Source organism: Phaseolus vulgaris, chromosome 7 (assembly GCF_000499845.2).
Source record: "Phaseolus vulgaris cultivar G19833 chromosome 7, P. vulgaris v2.0, whole genome shotgun sequence".
Taxonomy (NCBI): Eukaryota; Viridiplantae; Streptophyta; class Magnoliopsida; order Fabales; family Fabaceae; genus Phaseolus; species Phaseolus vulgaris.
The window spans coordinates 21,488,441-21,505,267 of NC_023753.2; the positions used below are offsets into that span (position 1 = coordinate 21,488,441).

General features: G+C 34.6%; 2 protein-coding genes across 7 annotated transcripts; one reads left to right on the forward strand and one right to left on the reverse strand.

Annotated features, from left to right (window-relative positions):
- The first annotated feature begins 3,974 nt into the window (after nucleotides 1–3,974).
- LOC137828523 (putative E3 ubiquitin-protein ligase LIN-1) lies at nucleotides 3,975–11,809 on the forward strand. Of its 4 annotated transcripts, none has more exons than XM_068635133.1 (17): nucleotides 3,975–4,339; nucleotides 4,976–5,916; nucleotides 6,104–6,164; nucleotides 6,269–6,643; nucleotides 6,733–6,818; nucleotides 6,887–8,170; nucleotides 8,429–8,573; nucleotides 8,658–8,915; nucleotides 9,000–9,309; nucleotides 9,395–9,519; nucleotides 9,609–9,728; nucleotides 9,824–9,949; nucleotides 10,379–10,501; nucleotides 10,587–10,697; nucleotides 10,896–11,039; nucleotides 11,144–11,392; nucleotides 11,485–11,809. In XM_068635133.1, the coding sequence occupies exons 2-17, from the start codon at nucleotides 4,976–4,978 to the stop codon at nucleotides 11,500–11,502; spliced, it is 4,476 nt and encodes a 1,491-aa protein (XP_068491234.1). In that variant the 5' UTR covers nucleotides 3,975–4,339; the 3' UTR covers nucleotides 11,503–11,809. The 4 variants fall into 4 exon arrangements, with proteins under 4 accessions (XP_068491234.1, XP_068491236.1, XP_068491235.1 ...); XM_068635135.1 differs by having other exon boundaries at nucleotides 3,981–4,339; nucleotides 6,107–6,164; XM_068635134.1 differs by having other exon boundaries at nucleotides 4,019–4,332.
- Nucleotides 11,810–13,882: 2,073 nt separating this feature from the next.
- Nucleotides 13,883–16,749, reverse strand: LOC137828574 (mitochondrial uncoupling protein 3). Of its 3 annotated transcripts, none has more exons than XM_068635201.1 (3): nucleotides 16,450–16,615; nucleotides 15,603–16,081; nucleotides 13,883–14,615 (listed from the first exon to the last, which is right to left on the reverse strand). In XM_068635201.1, exons 2-3 carry the CDS (start codon nucleotides 15,975–15,977, stop codon nucleotides 14,073–14,075), a joined length of 918 nt encoding a protein of 305 aa, XP_068491302.1. In that variant the 5' UTR covers nucleotides 15,978–16,081; nucleotides 16,450–16,615; the 3' UTR covers nucleotides 13,883–14,072. The 3 variants fall into 3 exon arrangements, with proteins under 3 accessions (XP_068491302.1, XP_068491305.1, XP_068491303.1); XM_068635204.1 differs by having other exon boundaries at nucleotides 16,459–16,611; XM_068635202.1 differs by having other exon boundaries at nucleotides 15,603–16,749.
- Nucleotides 16,750–16,827: the final 78 nt, after the last annotated feature.

Genomic DNA, 16,827 nt, shown 5'->3' on the forward strand with positions numbered 1-16,827 from the left:
AACTTGTATCTAGTTGAACAGAAAATCAATTGGTTCATTTTTTAGATCCTTTCACTCTACTTCCAAACTTTACGAAAATCTTGTGAAAATAATTTACCCCCTCTTATTTAGGGCGCTAATTCTAACAATTATTGCATCTTTGAAAGCTTCATTGTTTATGAAATAGGTACCTAAGTCCCAAAGGAAATTTGTCATGTTATTAGGCATTGTAAAAGAGGGAAATTGACCACCACTACTTCCTGACCCATCATCACCTTTTTCACTTTCATCCAATTGTCCAATTCCTTTGATTACCATTCATGGCAATCCTCTATCATTCACATGTATATCTTTAGTTGGGTTATCATCATCACCCAATGATTGTAAATCATCTGCAGAATTGGGTTCACAACCTTCCATGGGATTGTTTGCATCCCCTTTACTTTTCTACCTCTTCGTTTTTGAAGTAGCCCTAACTGCATCAACATCTTCAACCTTAACAAACCCATCAACTAATCCCTCACATGTTGCTTTCTCAACCTCACTCTCAACTTCAACTTCCATAAATTCAGCATTGGGCTCCCTTAACGATGAAGAATTGTGTGACACATGGTCAATATCATAATCCACCACATCATCACCCTCCCCAACATCACCCTCCTCAACAAGATAAGCTTCTTCAACATGACCATCTCAATAGAAGCCTCCTCTACATCAACTTCCTAACCATGACCCTCATCAACATGACCTTCTGCCCACTCACCATATGCATCATCACCATCACCCTCATCAACATCAGACTGATCACCTTCGTCCTCTTAACCCTCACCTTCACCCTCATCACCATCATTGTGATAGTTAGGCTTGCTTTGTACCCCTTTATCATTACCACTTTCAACCCTTTATTTTATGAAAATTTCATCCACAACATGGGCCTCTGACACATTGTATACAACAAATAAATGTACTTCACCATATATGTTTGCAATGTTCATAATAACAATTGCACCACTATCATTAAACAATAGGTGCAACTTTTCTTCCAACACACAACACCCTCCACGTGAATACCACAACTCCTTAACTGTTAATTTCCTTTAAAGTATCTTCTTCCTCTTTGGGGTCTATCATAGGCCACTTCTAGCCTTTGGAGTCTCTCCTCCATTTGCCTCATCTCTTCATCCTTTTGTGCTATAGATCTTTTTGCTGCTGCCAATTCACCCATAAGGAATGTCTTTAGAGGAGATTGGGGTTTAAAAGATTCTCCACTTGAAATATGAGCCACAAAAACAAAAAACAAAAACACAAGTGACAAACAATTGGAGAAAAGAAGTTAGTAAAAAACAAATTGAAGGTTGCGTCACTTGTATAAACTCACTCCAACACTCAAAACAAAAAATTTCCTCCCTTAGCAAAGTCTTTCTTGTGGATGAAAAAACTCTCAAATAAAAAGGTCAAAGCCTTCAACACTTGATCTCAAAGGAAAACCACCACAAAACTTGAAGGAAAGAAAAAGAAAAGACAAACAAGAAAAAAGCTAAACCAAAATATTGAGAAAGAGATGTAAGACAAAACTTGAAAAGGAAGACAAACAAGAAAAGACACACAAAAAGACTCTAAGAGACTTACTAAACTTTTAACTATGAAACTTTTTCTTTAGAATTTGTTAAAGCAAAAGGATAAAAAATTCCAGAAGGTTGAAAACAATTTGCCAATCAAGTTGAGTCCATATTTGGAAAATGAATTGTCTTTGCAATTGAAACCTATAGATGCGTTTTCTTTGAAATTTCTTTGCTGTTTTTTTTATACTAATTGTGACCTATGGAAAGAAATGACCATAGTTTGCATCATGCATATTTTTCAAGAACTTTCAATTTGCACAATTTTTTTTTTGGTTCAATTTAAATTGAACACTTGAAATCATGTGGTTGAAACTTTAAATCTACTTCTACTAAAAACAAGTTTCTAATTACTTTGCAAACTTCAAAATTAAAAGCAAGTAAGTAGAATCAAAACAAGGACTCCTAGAACACTAATGAACATAAGACTCAAAGTAAAAGGCAAGATCAACAAAAGACATAACAAGAAACATATTCAAAAGCGAAATAAGCTATGAATATAAAATGGTCGAAGAAAAATATTTGCAAGAATTAAAGGGTTGGAAAATAAAATGCAAGAAAATAAAGAGAAGAATGTAAAGGTACTTGAATTTAAAGACAAGAAAGTAAATGTACTTGAATTTAAAGACAAGAATTAAAGGTGCTAGAATGTAAAGAAATTGTAAAGTGTCAAATCAACTCAAGCAAATTAGACATAAGAACCTAAGCTCTGATAAACACATGATGTGAGTTGATTTTAGGATTGTTCATTTAGGTGACACTTTAGATTTATGATTGAGATTTTTAGGCAATTAAGAGTGAAAACCTAAGGAAAATTTCCACTGGACATTAACTTAACCTAGTGGTTAAGTAGATGTGAAGGTTCATTTCACAAAGGCAAAAGGAAAAAGACAATTATAATGTGAAGATGATGACAAGAATATGGTGCAAAATTTAAGCATGGAAAGTAATGACAAAGACAATAACTGAATGAACAAAAGGAAACCAAAAGAAGAACATATTTATGAATTGAATGGAAGGAAAAGATGAAGGAAAAAGGAAGCTTATGAGAAATGGAGTTTGAGATGATGAGCACGCCACTTGGATGATGAAATAACTCCAAGATAAGTGTTGGAAGTCGCCACTTGAGAGCTCTCAAATTCTCACAAGATAAGACTAAAGACTAAGAGGAACAAGCCTCACTAGCATCTCACACAAAATGTGCAGAATAACTTCTCTATTTCATTCAACTTGTCAATACAGTGAGGGCACATAGGGTCGGTTCACTCATTTTGAGCTAGCTGAAGCACAAGCTTGTTTTCTTTCCAGTTGAAGCCTCACAATACGCCACGTGTAAAACATACTTCTTTATGTAAATTTGATTTTTTGATTTTTTTTTCAAAAAAATCGGGAGAGTGACACGTGGCAAGTATTACTATTTTTGTTCCCTTCAATTGTTATATATATATATGTTGATGGATCATTGAAGATTTCTTACTTAAACCATGCCATGGAAGGTATATTATGCTACATAAAAATTGAAACAAACCAATTTATTAATTTTTAAAACACATATAATATAATTTTATTAGAAAAACTAGCAAATACAAAATTTTCAAATAGTCAAATTTTATTTTTTTAATCAAGTTTTTTATTATTTGTATTTAAATAATAATTTATTTTTCTTTCATTATAATAGCGTTCTTGCTAGTAGAGAAATCCCAGTAAAGAAAATATTAGAATTGGTAAATAAAAATAGCAATATAAGAATGAATTGTTAAAAAATGCAAAATGAGCCAAACCGTGGGTTGATTCAGATTTTATATTACATTCAAATCATATCAATTTGATATCCTTTTAACCTAAAACGAACCCAAATCGTTATGTATCTCATTCTAGAATGTATGTATTTTTTATATTCTAAAATATCCATTTCATATGACTCATTCTGAAATGATAATTGAAAAGGGGACAATAAGAAATCCGCCAGATAAGAAGAATATTAACATTCATGAGATCTTACTAATTTAGAAATAACAGGTAAGAAATGTGTAAGAAAGAGAGAGTTAGAAATAGATGGCATTTAATTTGTATTAACATGTGACAGTGACACCTCGAAAATGGCTTCTTCACTAACCAAAAAAGGAAAACAGTAAAAACTGGAAGAGTATTTTTTGGCATATTTATGGGATGTTGTTGGTTTGATCCATTCTAAAGCTAAGAGAATTGTTTGTTTCACTACTTCAACCATGTCAAGTTAAAACCGAAAGGCCAAGGTTGTCACAGTAATACGTGACTAATCACATTGTTAATAATTTAAGGATATAATATGCCATATTATTATCACGTACCTTAACCTTTGAACAATATAATAATATTATGTTCCTTGGTCCAAATGCCGGCAGGCACAGCTACTTCAAACCTTGTTCAACTTGTATATCGACCATGTACATACGCAAATAGTCTTCTCAGAACTTTCCTCTTGTTCTCGTTGGAGACTTTCTTCCCTACATGGCTTGAACATCTTGGCACATTCCTCATGTCCATCTCACAGACGCTTCTTCTTTCATCAAAACTCAAGTCAAAGCCTATTGTCAAACAGTTTTCGTTTCATCAGAATTTGAGTTGTTATGCAGCCACGCACACGTGCTAACTTCTCTTTGTGCACTGCTGTCACCTGCTAGAGCCTTACCATAACCCCATCTCTGGAAAATTTGCAGTGTGGTTGAAGGAAAGAAGGGAAAGAGGAACTAAGGTCAAAGGTGTAATATTTTGGAAAATTTTAATCTGGGGTTATCGTGATCAGGGTTATGCTTTGATTCTTGTTACCTTTTAGATGTTGACTTGATATGTGGTTATTTATTGAGTGATATTCGAAGTGGTGGGTTAAGTTTGTTGGGTATGTGTACTTTTCTGCCGTTTTCTTAGTTGGTCAACCTACATGCACAAATGTATATTTCTTGATGGGATATTCAGTTGTGTATGACACAACTACTTGATTCAAAAGGATGGTAGAAATGTTAAACTTTTTTCTTAATCATTTTCCGTGAGGGATTCCTCGTTAATCTTTGACCATTCTTATGCTCTAGTTGTGCTTAAAATTATGCACGTATTGATTTAGAAATACCGGTTGAGGTTAAAATTTTAGATTTATTTTGCAAATCGAATCGGTGGTTAGTTAAATCCCAGTGTACCTAAATGATGGCCTATGCTGAATATTGACTTCACCTTGATAGGTTCGTTGTTTTTCCTGCAATTGTTTGGTTGTAAATCTTATCAGACTATTCTTGTACTTTCCAATTGTCAACAGATTATGGTTTTGGTTCCTTATATGTTAAGTTGTATTGCTTCCGATAAAATTCCATTTAAGCTTTCTTTGTTGTGATTGCACCTGACAGATGGCAGGGAACTTCAGATTCACAATGGATCAGAAGGACATTGTTAGATTCTTGACTACAACTATTGATAGTTTCATTCAAGATAGGTTAATCAACAAAGAGCAAAGAGCTCAGCACAAAGAACAGTGTGCAGAGAGGTTAGCAGCTGAAGAAGGAAGTTGTGATAAGGACACTGAGGTGGAATACTCTGATCAAGCAGTATTAGCAAATCTGGATTGGGGTATTGAAGCCCTTGAAGAAGCTATCAATACCTATAACATGGAAACTAAGCTTGCCAGGCTAGATTATGCTGAGAAGATGTTGCAAGTGTGTGCAATGTTGAATCCTAAGCAAAAGACTGCTGGAGTGCCAAACTACTACCTCTCAGCTTGGGCACACCTCAATCTATCCTACTTATGGAAGTTGAGGAGCAACATTCAAAGTTGTGTTCTCCATGCTCTTGAGATGTTCACAGTTGACCCTTTTTTTTCACGGATTGATTTTGCTCCTGAACTCTGGAAAAACCTGTTTCTTCCACACATGAGCTCAATTGTGGGTTGGTATTCTGAAGAGAGGCATAGGCTTATGATGGAAGTGATGCCGGACTCTAGTGATTTGTCCTTTACAGCTGATTTTGATCGATTTTTTAACGAGTCTTTGATATTTTCTATGCGGCCACATGAGTTAGACAAATTGCAAAAGCTGGAGCAGCTTTATGCAGAATCATTGGATGAAAACACACGACTATACGCAAAATATTATAAGGATTGCATGAATTCTGATTCCACTTCATCAGGCAAGAAGGCAGCTCATATGTTGCCCATTGCTGAGCCACCAAGGACTCCTTTGCATGAGTTGAGTCGGTCTGTTCCTGATTTTGTAAAATTTGGTCCTATTTTGCCCAAGAGTGCGGGGTTCTCTTTGACAACAAGATCTAAAGATGGTGTAAATGAAACAATCAGGTTCGATTTCAAACACAGATTTTAATTTCTTTGAATCTGTGTTCACGTGTCTGTTTGTGTTTTACAATTCAGTACCAAAATGTTTGTTATATTGGTCAACTCTTTAGCTAAAGAGAATTCGACTTACAGTTTATATCGTTTGATTTGAGCCTCATAATATCTTTTCTTTCTGGATTTTGAATTTCAGCAGAGAGAACTCAACTTCCAGCCAATCAAAGGTGGAGAAACCATCCATATGGGGTGCTAAGGTGATGCAAAGATATCCATATGCTTGTTGTTAATAATATAGTTCTTGTGTTTAGATTTTAGAGTAGCATAGTGTATAGGCCTTATGATAAATTATTACATGCAGGAGAGTATCAATGAGGAGGATGAGAATGAAGATGATTCAGATTCTGAGTTTGATGATGCTTCTGTGAATTCAGAAAGAAAAAACAATATTTTATCACAAGGAACGAAGACGGTCAAGGATGAGGATATTGAGCCAAAGGTGCCTCTATCAAACCGTAAGAGTCAGATTCATTCTCCTGATATCTTCTCTCCCTTGGATTCTCCAAAAGCAGGTCCAAATAATTCATCCACAAATCCTGATACAAACCGTAAAAGAGAACCCAAATATCTTCGCTTACTGTCTACTCGTTTGAGGGACTCAACTACTTCTGACTCTTTATCATCATCTCTGGAATTGAGCACTGATCACATTCTCAACTCTGATAAAGAAATAATGGTATGCCGGATAAGATCTATACAATCCCGTTTGTTATTTAGTACTTGTATTGCTCTAGTTCAACTATGTAATGGTTCCTTGGAATATAGGGCTTGAAGAATATTAAGAGGAAAAACAATAACCAAACACCAAGTATGAATAATGACAGTGGGAATAGCCTAGGACTAAATGACAGGTAATCACCATTTTTTGCATTTAAGCTATATTCTGTGATGCTCTTGTGCTAATATATTTGGTTTGCAGTTCCCTTTGTGAAAGTGATGACGAGGAAAATCAAAGCTTCACTACGTTGCCTAAGTTAGAGAAGCTGGCAATTGGATCAAAACCACCTAAAGATTTTGTTTGCCCAATCACAGGTCAGATATTTTGTGATCCTGTGACCCTTGAAACAGGGCAGACATATGAAAGAAAAGCAATTCAAGAATGGCTCAGAACAGGTAACACGACATGCCCCATCACACGACAGCCTCTATCAGCAAATATATTGCCCAAAACAAACTATGTTTTGAAGAGATTGATAACATCATGGAAAGAACAGAATCCCGAACTGGCGCAAGAACTCTCGAATTCTAACACTCCAAGGGGTTCTTCCTGTTCTCCATCTGCAAAAGACTTCCAAATGCTCTCCATTACACAGAGAACAACTGATTCACCAGGTCTGAAGAACAAAGAAAATTATATTAGACAAAGGAGCAACAGATTTATGCGAGTTTCTGTTGCAACATCTCCAACTAGTGTGCTATCTCAAGCTGCAGTAGAAACAATTTTGAATTCCTTGAAACCTTACATTTCAAGTCTTTGTACATCAGAAAACTTGCAAGAATGTGAAGAAGCTGTATTGGAAATAGCAAGATTATGGAAAGATTCAAAGACTGATCCTCAGATTCATGCTTATTTATCAAAGCCAACAATCATAAGTGGTTTGGTGGAAATACTTTCAGCTTCTATGAATAGAGAAGTTTTGAGAACATCAATTTATATACTTTCTGAACTGATTTTTTTAGATGAAAGTGTTGGAGAAACACTTAACAGTGTTGATTCTGATTTTGATTGCTTGGCTACTCTGCTTAAGAACGGTTTAGCTGAGGCTGCTCTTCTTATTTACCAACTAAGGCCAGTTTTTGCTCAGCTTTCGGCACATGAACTTGTACCATCTCTTGTGCAAGTGATTCAGAATGAAAACGAGGCATCAGATGATTTTCAGTTAGTTATAGACCCCAAAGATGCAGCGATAGCAATTCTTGAGCAAATTTTAATTGGAGGGGATGAATATGGCAGGTCCCTTAATGCTTTGAGTGTTATTTCTGAAAATGGAATTCCATGCTTAGCGAAGTATCTAGAGAGGATGGAGGGAAGGAGGTGTGTTGTTTCCATACTTTTGTGTTGTATGCAAGCTGAAAAAGGTTGCAAGAGTTTGATAGCCAACACAATTGAATTGTCTCCTGTCCTTGAATTATTTCACGCTGGAAATGATAGTGTGCGAGGCATCTGCGTGGAGTTTCTCTCAGAACTGGTTCAACTGAATAGGTGAGGTAGAAGCTTGTTTATCACAAGCCAAATCTTCTTTTCTCTTCAGCTATTTACTCTCAAACGAAAATGCCATTGTTTTTATCTTGTTCAGTATTTTTATATGCATAACTAGAGTCCAGTCCCTATATTCTATCCCTTACAAAATAATAGAAACATGTATTATAGAAACTAGAGTAATGTTCACTATGCATTTAACGAAAGAGGTTAAAGGACGAAAAAAGACTATTTAACCTATTATTTTTTATGGCATTACAGAAGGACAGTCTGCAACCAGATATTACAGACAATCAAGGATGAAGGAGCATTTAGTACGATGCATACGTTTCTTGTATATCTTCAGATGGCTCCAATGGAGCATCAACTTGCTGTTGCTAGTCTTCTTCTTCAGATTGATCTTCTGGTTAACCTTTTGAGATTACTTCTTGTTACTAAGATGTAATTCTCCTGTTTACTTCCTATATTTATTTTGTTGTCAAATCTTCAGGTTGAGCCACGGAAGATGAGCATTTACAGGGAAGAAGCGATAGAGATACTTATAGAAGCACTATGGCAAAAGGATTTCTCAAATACTCAAATGAAGGCTTTGGATGCTTTACTATTTCTTATTGGACAAGTAACCACCTCTGGAAAGTCGTACACTGAAGCTTGGTTACTCAAGATTGCAGGATTTGATCAACCTTACAATGCTTTACTTAAGCCTGGCCAGTTGGGACAGTATGACAATGAATCAATGGAAACAATGGTTTGGGACTACGTGGCATTGATTGATGTTTGGGTTTTATTGATTATTGATCTCTCTCCATTCTAACAGATTTTTATTATGTAGGAGGATGAAAAAGATGCTATGAACTCTTGGCAGAAAAGGGTAGCTTTTGTACTTTGCAACCATGAAAATGGTTCAATATTTCAAGCTTTGGAAGAATGCCTAAGGAGTAATTCTTTAAAGATGGCAAAATCGTGCCTTGTTCTTGTCGCATGGCTCACACACATGCTCAATACTCTTCCTGATACCGGCATAAAGAATGTTGCTCGCAAATCCTTGCTTGAAGAACTTATGAATGTCCTGCTATCATCTAAGAACCTGGAGGAGATGATATTGGCTAGCCTAGCCTTGAAAACTTTCATTGGTGATCCAAGTAGGTTTATTTACTCTTAGTCGTAGACATTATCTTTTAGTTCTATACAAAGGATTACTAAATGGGAAAACGGTCAATGTTTCAGTTACTCAAGAAGCACTTAGAGCTTATGCTAAAAGAATCTATAGAACCATGAGGAAGCTAAAGAGATATTCAACAGTAGCAGTTGATATTACGAAAGCTTTACTAAACTTAAACTCTATTGATGTGGTGAGTAGAATGGTAATTTGGAATATAGTTCAATTCTTTTAATATAAATCTGTTTAGAAAAATAACTATTTTAATTCTCTATTTTATAGACAGAGTTGTGGAGTTGTAAGGAAGTTGTGGAGTTAGATTTGAGTTCAAATGGAGAGGTGCTTTCTTTGCACTACATGAATGGTCAGGTCTTGAGTGGACACTCTGATGGAACTATCAAGGTAGATTGTCCTAACAATTAGAAACGATGTGGTTGTGTTGTGTGCCTATGTCTCGCTATTTGTCTTAACAATGTCACTTGGTACCGTCTTACTAGGTATGGGATGCAAGAAAGAGAATACCAAGAGTGATTCAAGAAACTCATGAGCACACAAAAGCTGTAACATCTCTATGTTCTTCAGATGATAGACTATACAGTGGTTCCTTAGACAAAACCATCCGGGTAATCTATCTTACTATCACAAGAAAAACTGGTCTGATACTTGGTTACCCAATATTTTATTTTGTTGCACACACGAATTAAAAATGTAGCTAAGATTTGAGGTGATGAGTGGCTCTTTTGTTTGGCATGTTTACATCTTTCAACATTTCTTCACTTCAAATCAAACTTGTTGATAAGCAGCTAAGAGTAAAGTGTACTATCCCAAACTAAGATTGTGAGTGAAGTTTAATAGAATAAGTAAACATAAATGAATGTCCTTGACATAGGAAAAGCCCTGAATTCGTTTGTGTTGAAAACTGTAGAAGAGAGATGCCATTAACATCTTGAATGAACAGATTTTATGATCAACTACATAATGCATCTTTTTGTTGACCCTAGCTTAATTATAGTATCGAATATGCACCACTGAATGATACTGCTGAAGTACAGGTTTGGACAATCAAACCAGATGAGATTAAATGTATAGATGTTCATGACGTAAAGGAGCCGGTGTATGAGCTGACAGCCAATGCCAAATTGGCATGCTATGTATCTCAAGGAAGTGGAGTTAAGGCAAGCCTAATATGTTTCTTGAACAGCTCAAATTGAAATGTAGTTCCATCATAAGATAAAATTAATAAAATTTGAGATGTTACAGGTTTTTAATTGGTCAGAGGCTCCAAAGCTCATCAATTTCAACAAATATGTGAAATGCCTAGCTCTTGCTGGGGACAAACTGTATTGTGGCTGCTCTGGTTACAGCATCCAGGTAAGAATCTTCTTACATTACTTCATATTCTTGTTGTGTCTTTACCTGAAACAAACCAACCGACAAACAAAGAAAGCTTAAGCATTGACATCCATGTGCTGTTTTCGTCTATAAAGCAAGCCACTTTGGCTACACATGAAAAAAACTTCTCTTCAATTTATTGCCCATCTTAAATATTGTGGGGGTGAATAATGGCAGGAGGTTGACTTGTCCAAGAATACGTCAAACTCATTCTTCTCCGGAACAAGAAAGTTGTTGGGAAAACAAACCATATACACCCTTCGAATTCATGATGATTTCCTCTTTGCTTGTGGTTCTTCTGTTGATGCAACTGCTGGAAAGGTAAATGCCAATTCTACAGTTCTGTGTGCCACCAAAGTTGTTGCCATTCATTATAGACATGCATCCTTGCTTGTTTCACTTACTTTTCCATCAATTGATGTCAGATATTTTCACTTTCCTCCAAAATGGTGGTGGGATCACTCTCAACAGGACTTGATATCCATCGTGTAGCTATTAACAGTGACTTCATATTTGCTGGTACAAAATTTGGCACCATCGAGGTTTGGCTAAGAGATAAGCTCACCCGGGTTGCTTCAATCAAAATGGCTGGTGGTCACACAAAGATCACATCATTAGTATCAGATGCAGATGGTATGATGCTTTTTGTTGGTTCTTCTGATGGCAAGATCCAGGTTAGGCCATAATCATTAGAACAATCATGATATCATAAAAAGAAGTTGCTTCTTTTCCACTAACCCATTCCCTCCATGGATTCTTGCTGCAGGTTTGGGCTTTGGATTAAGCACAGTTAATGAACAAGTATAATATCCCTTTCTCCACATGTAAATCAATTGTTGATGAGTTTTTCATATTTGGGATCCTAACAGATTTTATAGGTTGGCTAGTAAAGAAAGAGTTTTTGTTAGATTATATCATCCAAATAAGATGTTCTACTTCCATGGTCCATGTACAAATTGAATTGAATTACAGTAAGTAAAACATCAACTTGCACAACACACAAGCATCTCCTAGTTGTTAACCCAACTATGAAACCAAAAACAGAGACTTTTGAAGTAAAAGTTTAATAGGAGATCTATGGGTTCTAAATATAGGTTAAGGTTACTGCTTCGTTTTTTCTAACTGGGTTCTCATTATTTTATTTTAGTTATTTTGTTTAATCTTTTGTATTGTATTTGTTTGGATGTTTATTTTTCTGCTTTTCATTATTTCTATTTTCTGACTTTTTTAACTTATATAATACGAAAATATTACTTGACTACTCAAAATTTCTAAAACAAAGTGAATTCGACTCCACCAAATTACATTTCATTGGAATGGATTTTAATATAAACAATAACATGTAAAAGAGATAAAGTTCTTCAATTATAACTTTATTCATTTTATAAAAAAAAAACTTTATCCACTAAAGTGTATTTCTAAGTATTATATTTAATATAAATGTTGAAAAATGAGTTGATTTCGTTCGGTTTGATTTATATTCACAAATCTCAAACCAACTTTTATTTATTTTGAAATATTGTCTCAACATGTTTATCAATTTTTCTTAATAAATTTGATCTCAAACTTTAGCTGAATTCTTTAACTCCAAACAAAAAAAAAAGTAAAAAAATTAGTTGTTGATTTTAGTTCATAAAATTGTGATAATCTAGACAAAAAAATTGATTTAGTCCTTAAAAGCACAAATTAATCTATAACCTTTATAAGTCAAGTTAATTACTAGAAAATACAATTTAGTATCAAATTAAACTTTAAACATTACATTATAATGAAAACAATTGTCCAACAAAACATAATAATAGAAAGTAAATATCTTTCTATTTATTCAAAATTTTACAAATTAACCAGAATTTCTTAATTTCTAAAACACTCAAATTGAATTAATTTCTTTTTTTTATATTGTTACATTTTTTAAATATTTTCTTTGAATAAAACAATTCAAATTTACTAAATTTTAATTTTTCTCGTTTAAATAAAATATTTCAATTACTACCAAATACAAAAAATATTTAAATATGTTAATAATTTAAAAATATCAATATTGATAACCATTTTAGTTAATCTTGGTCGATATTAATTTTTTAATCCATATTTGTCGAAAAAATTCAATTGATATTGAAAATTAAAATTTTAATTAATTTCAATGGAAATTATTTTCAGTAGATGTTTAGTCACGAGGGTTAGCTAGGAAGTGAATTAACTAGCAATTCTCATCTTTTTTTCATCTTGTGTTTGCATTTTTTTTTCAATGAAAGTTGTTTCTTCCAGCACCGCCAACAAATTTCTCTGCAACCCCATTAAAATTAATTTTGGAAAAGACTGTTTTACTTATATTAAAAATGACTTCGGAATTATTTTTCCATAATGATTTTAGAACATACTTTCTAGAATTCATGAAATATAATTTTGAAAAACATTTTTCAGAACAAAATTTTCAGAATAAACCTTCCATAACGTATTATATATTATTTATGCTTCAGAATGTGTTTTTAGAATAAACTTTCGAGAGTATACTCTGGAAAGAGCTATCCAAAAAATAGACAAATTAGATGGGACATTTTTATCATTTCACTCAAGTAATGGAGTAGAGGAAGAAATTTGACGGAGTGCAAGAAGAAACACCTAAAAACCAAGGAATAACATTTAATCTCTTAACACACTTTATTTTTCTTTTCTCCACTTCATGTGTTTCCAAAATTTCATATCATATGTAATCAATCATGTTTTTCCTCAACGTTTCTGATAATTCATGGGCTACTTTTTTCTTGTCTGCACTTAGTTTATATGCAATTTGCATTGCTTCTCTGTCTCTCACCGTTGTTTGGTGGACAACAAGTAGTTGAATCCACATGAGTTTATGCTATTTCAGGTGACAAGTTGCTCAAAGAAGTGGACATGACAGAGCCAAAAAAATGTCTGCATATCCATTTTATATCAGGCATGCAGATAATATAATTTGGTTTGAATTTTTACTACACTGTTCAACAATGAATAGTCAAGACCAAAACACCCAACCTTCAATTTTGAAACTTTAGAAAATGAAATGAAATTTTGAATACCTCAAACACTGACTTTGAAATTTCATCTGAAACCTTCATTTTATCTTTCAAAGTTTCAAAATTGAGTGAGGATTAAAAAAATAACTCATAAGAAGCTCACTCACATTAAAACAGACAGTACACATAGGTATTATAATTTAATCCTCTCTTAAAAGAGAGACTTGTAATTTATCCCAAAAAATTATACACTAAGCTAAAAGTTGAAAAGAGTGGGAGATCTGGGTGTTACCCCGTAGGCCGTGATTAGTGAATTTATTATGTAGGAATGAATGGCACTATAAATCAAAATACCATATTAGAAAGAAGAGAGCCCTGCAAATTTCCTAAACTTCTCATAGGAAACCCAGAACACAAATTGCCATGGGCCAAGCCTTGCCCAAGTGGGGAAAAATCCTTTCCACAATGCTCTTGTTCCTTCAACTTTTACTGTCTTTACCAAGCAATCATAAGAGCTATTATATAAAACTTTCCCTTCCTTTTTGGCTGCTTGATTCATCATTCTAGTCTTCACAACATCAGCTGGACAACTTAAAGAAGTTGCAGCTAAACCGGATATGATGGAAGCTAATGTGTGGGCATAAACATTATCATCGGCTATCCTACTTCTAATAACAAATTGTTTAGCATGGTCATAACAGGCAAGTTCTCCCATGTTCACTAGGAAGGCTCTTTGGATATTAGGGAAAACACCCTTCCACAGTCCTCTAAATCCTTCAGCTCGGACAATTTTGTTCAGAGCATCAAATGGCCCCGAATACCGAGGTTGATGACCTTGGTTCATCCTTTGGCCATCAGCTTGCATCCTCACCTTGACAAGATCGGCAGGGCTGGCTATAATCTATAATAATGAGAGCAAATAGCAGAACATTGTAATTTTGAAACAAAAATAGCCTTAAAGGTGAGCAGTTCATTAAACCATGTGGCTAAAATAAGTACTATTCAAAAACTTTTCCACGTTACTGTTGTTGGATAATATCATTGTAAAATGGTAGTTTATCACAATGCTAAGGTGATAATTCTTCGTTTTTATTTGACCTTTTCTCATCCTTTATATCTAATGGTTACTAACCTAACTGATAAAATCATCCTATTTCTTCACTTCTGTCTTTCCTGAATGATAGGGTGGGTAATTCGGAATGCATCTTTCTATTAGTTCAATATGTGAACCCTACACCTTTAAGCTCTTTGGTTGAGTTTGGCTGTGTTATTTGTGTTACATTTGTGTATTGGTACTATTGACAAGCTCTAAAGCTTAGTAAGCTTAAACTTGACTAAGCTTTAAGCTTGAGGAGAGTGTCAATATAAAGGTAAACCCAGAAACACGTAAAAAGTCCCCCTATAGATGGAATGACTTGGACCGGGATCAAGACAAGGCAGATGATGTTATGTATAACACTGAATGCACTACATAATTTCCATTTATGCTAATCCTTCTGGTAACTAAAAAATAAGCATCCATCAGAACAACAAAAGCCATGCAATGCCAAATCAATCATTAATTTAAAACTGAGAAATGGATTACAGGACTATATGTGCTATACTATGTTCATTAAATCTTTCAGATGTTGCTCTTGGAACTTGGAAGCATAATATCTGCTCTTCAATCTCTCAACAACAGAATTCAAAATCAAGAAGCTGAAACTTTTCTACTTTTCCTTCCACACTGACACCTGTATATTATATTCTTTGATTATTATCTCCATGCTCAACATTTTCAAATGAAAAGGTAAAAAAAATCCAATTACAAATATTCACTGAGAGAAATACTAAATCAACAAGAACTATGATGAAATACATAACACATTCCAGACCAAACAGTTCTCACCTGAGCCACGACACCAGAGGCTCCACCGACTACAGCCTTGCCAACAACAGAGAATGAACCATTATCAGCAGAAACCACACTTCTCAGGTGCTCATACCCAACAATTCGAATAGGCGTGTAGAACAGGTGTCTAATAATTGCTGGAGACAGGCCACTGTAAAGGCCAACAACACCTTGTTCACGGACAATGCCCAAGCCTACTCGAAATGCGCTAGCGGGAGAACTCGATGAAAGTGATTCACCATGCAGTTGGAGTCTTGTTTTGATCAAGTCTACGGGGAAAGTCGTGGTTTCAGCCACCATAGCTGAGAATGATGTTACTAAGACCTTTGTTTGAGCACTATCAACTCCAACATTTTGATGGCCTGGTTTCATTTGGGTACATTCAAGAAATACCTAAGTCACCACAAGGCTATTCAAGGAAACCAGTGACTGTTATTAAAAATGGAATCTTTTGACTGCAATGCTTCTTCCTGTACCTATGAAACATAAATTCAGATTGCATTGTCACAACATATGAAACAGTTGTTTTTCTTTCCACCAGTATTCTCCTGTTGACATAATCTTATTCAAATATGAACACCTCTTTCAGAAACAATTCTAACCCTAGTAAAACATATAACCGACCTAAACGCTAAACCAAAGAAGAAGAAAACGTATTAGTAATTCTGTTGATGCCATAGACAATTGGGGAGTAGCAAGAACTATGAAGCCCTGAAATTGTTATCAATTCAGAACTATGAACTAAGAAAGAATGATTTGTTATCAATTCAAAACTAGAAATAACAATACGATCAATGAAAGGTTTTTGAATAAATGACCAAAACGCAGAACAAACGCAACTTACGTAACCTACTCATCAGACATCGACGGTTAGATTCTAATTTTCCTCAGCCATTCGGAGCAGTGGATGATGACACGGTTCTGCTCTATCAGCACCCAGAAAAACCCACAGGTAATTGAAAGAAAATACATGTACATGTACATCAACAATAACCTATACATCTATACGTATTTATGCCCTTATACATCTAGGTACCATACAAATAATCTTTTATATGATTTAGAATGAAGTAATATTAGGGTATAGTTGTGATTGTTCAAAAGCTACAATCTTAATTTGTTGGTAGAAAAACAATGCATACTTATGGAGGTGGGATTTGGATCTTTATTTGTATAGAAACATTTTAATAGCTGTACCGGTCCGCACCGGACGACCGCAGGA

Coding starts and splice junctions, on each gene's coding strand:
- LOC137828523 (XM_068635133.1), top strand. CDS start 4,976: ATGGCAGGGAACTTCAGATTCACAATGGATCAGAAGGACATTGTTAGA. Junction 8,916..8,999: donor ATGAATCAATGGAAACAATG/GTTTGGGACTAC, acceptor TTTATTATGTAG/GAGGATGAAAAAGATGCTAT. Junction 9,520..9,608: donor ACTTAAACTCTATTGATGTG/GTGAGTAGAATG, acceptor TCTATTTTATAG/ACAGAGTTGTGGAGTTGTAA.
- LOC137828574 (XM_068635202.1), bottom strand. CDS start 15,977: ATGAAACCAGGCCATCAAAATGTTGGAGTTGATAGTGCTCAAACAAAG. Junction 14,616..15,602: donor CCTCTGGTGTCGTGGCTCAG/GTGAGAACTGTT, acceptor TCATTATTATAG/ATTATAGCCAGCCCTGCCGA.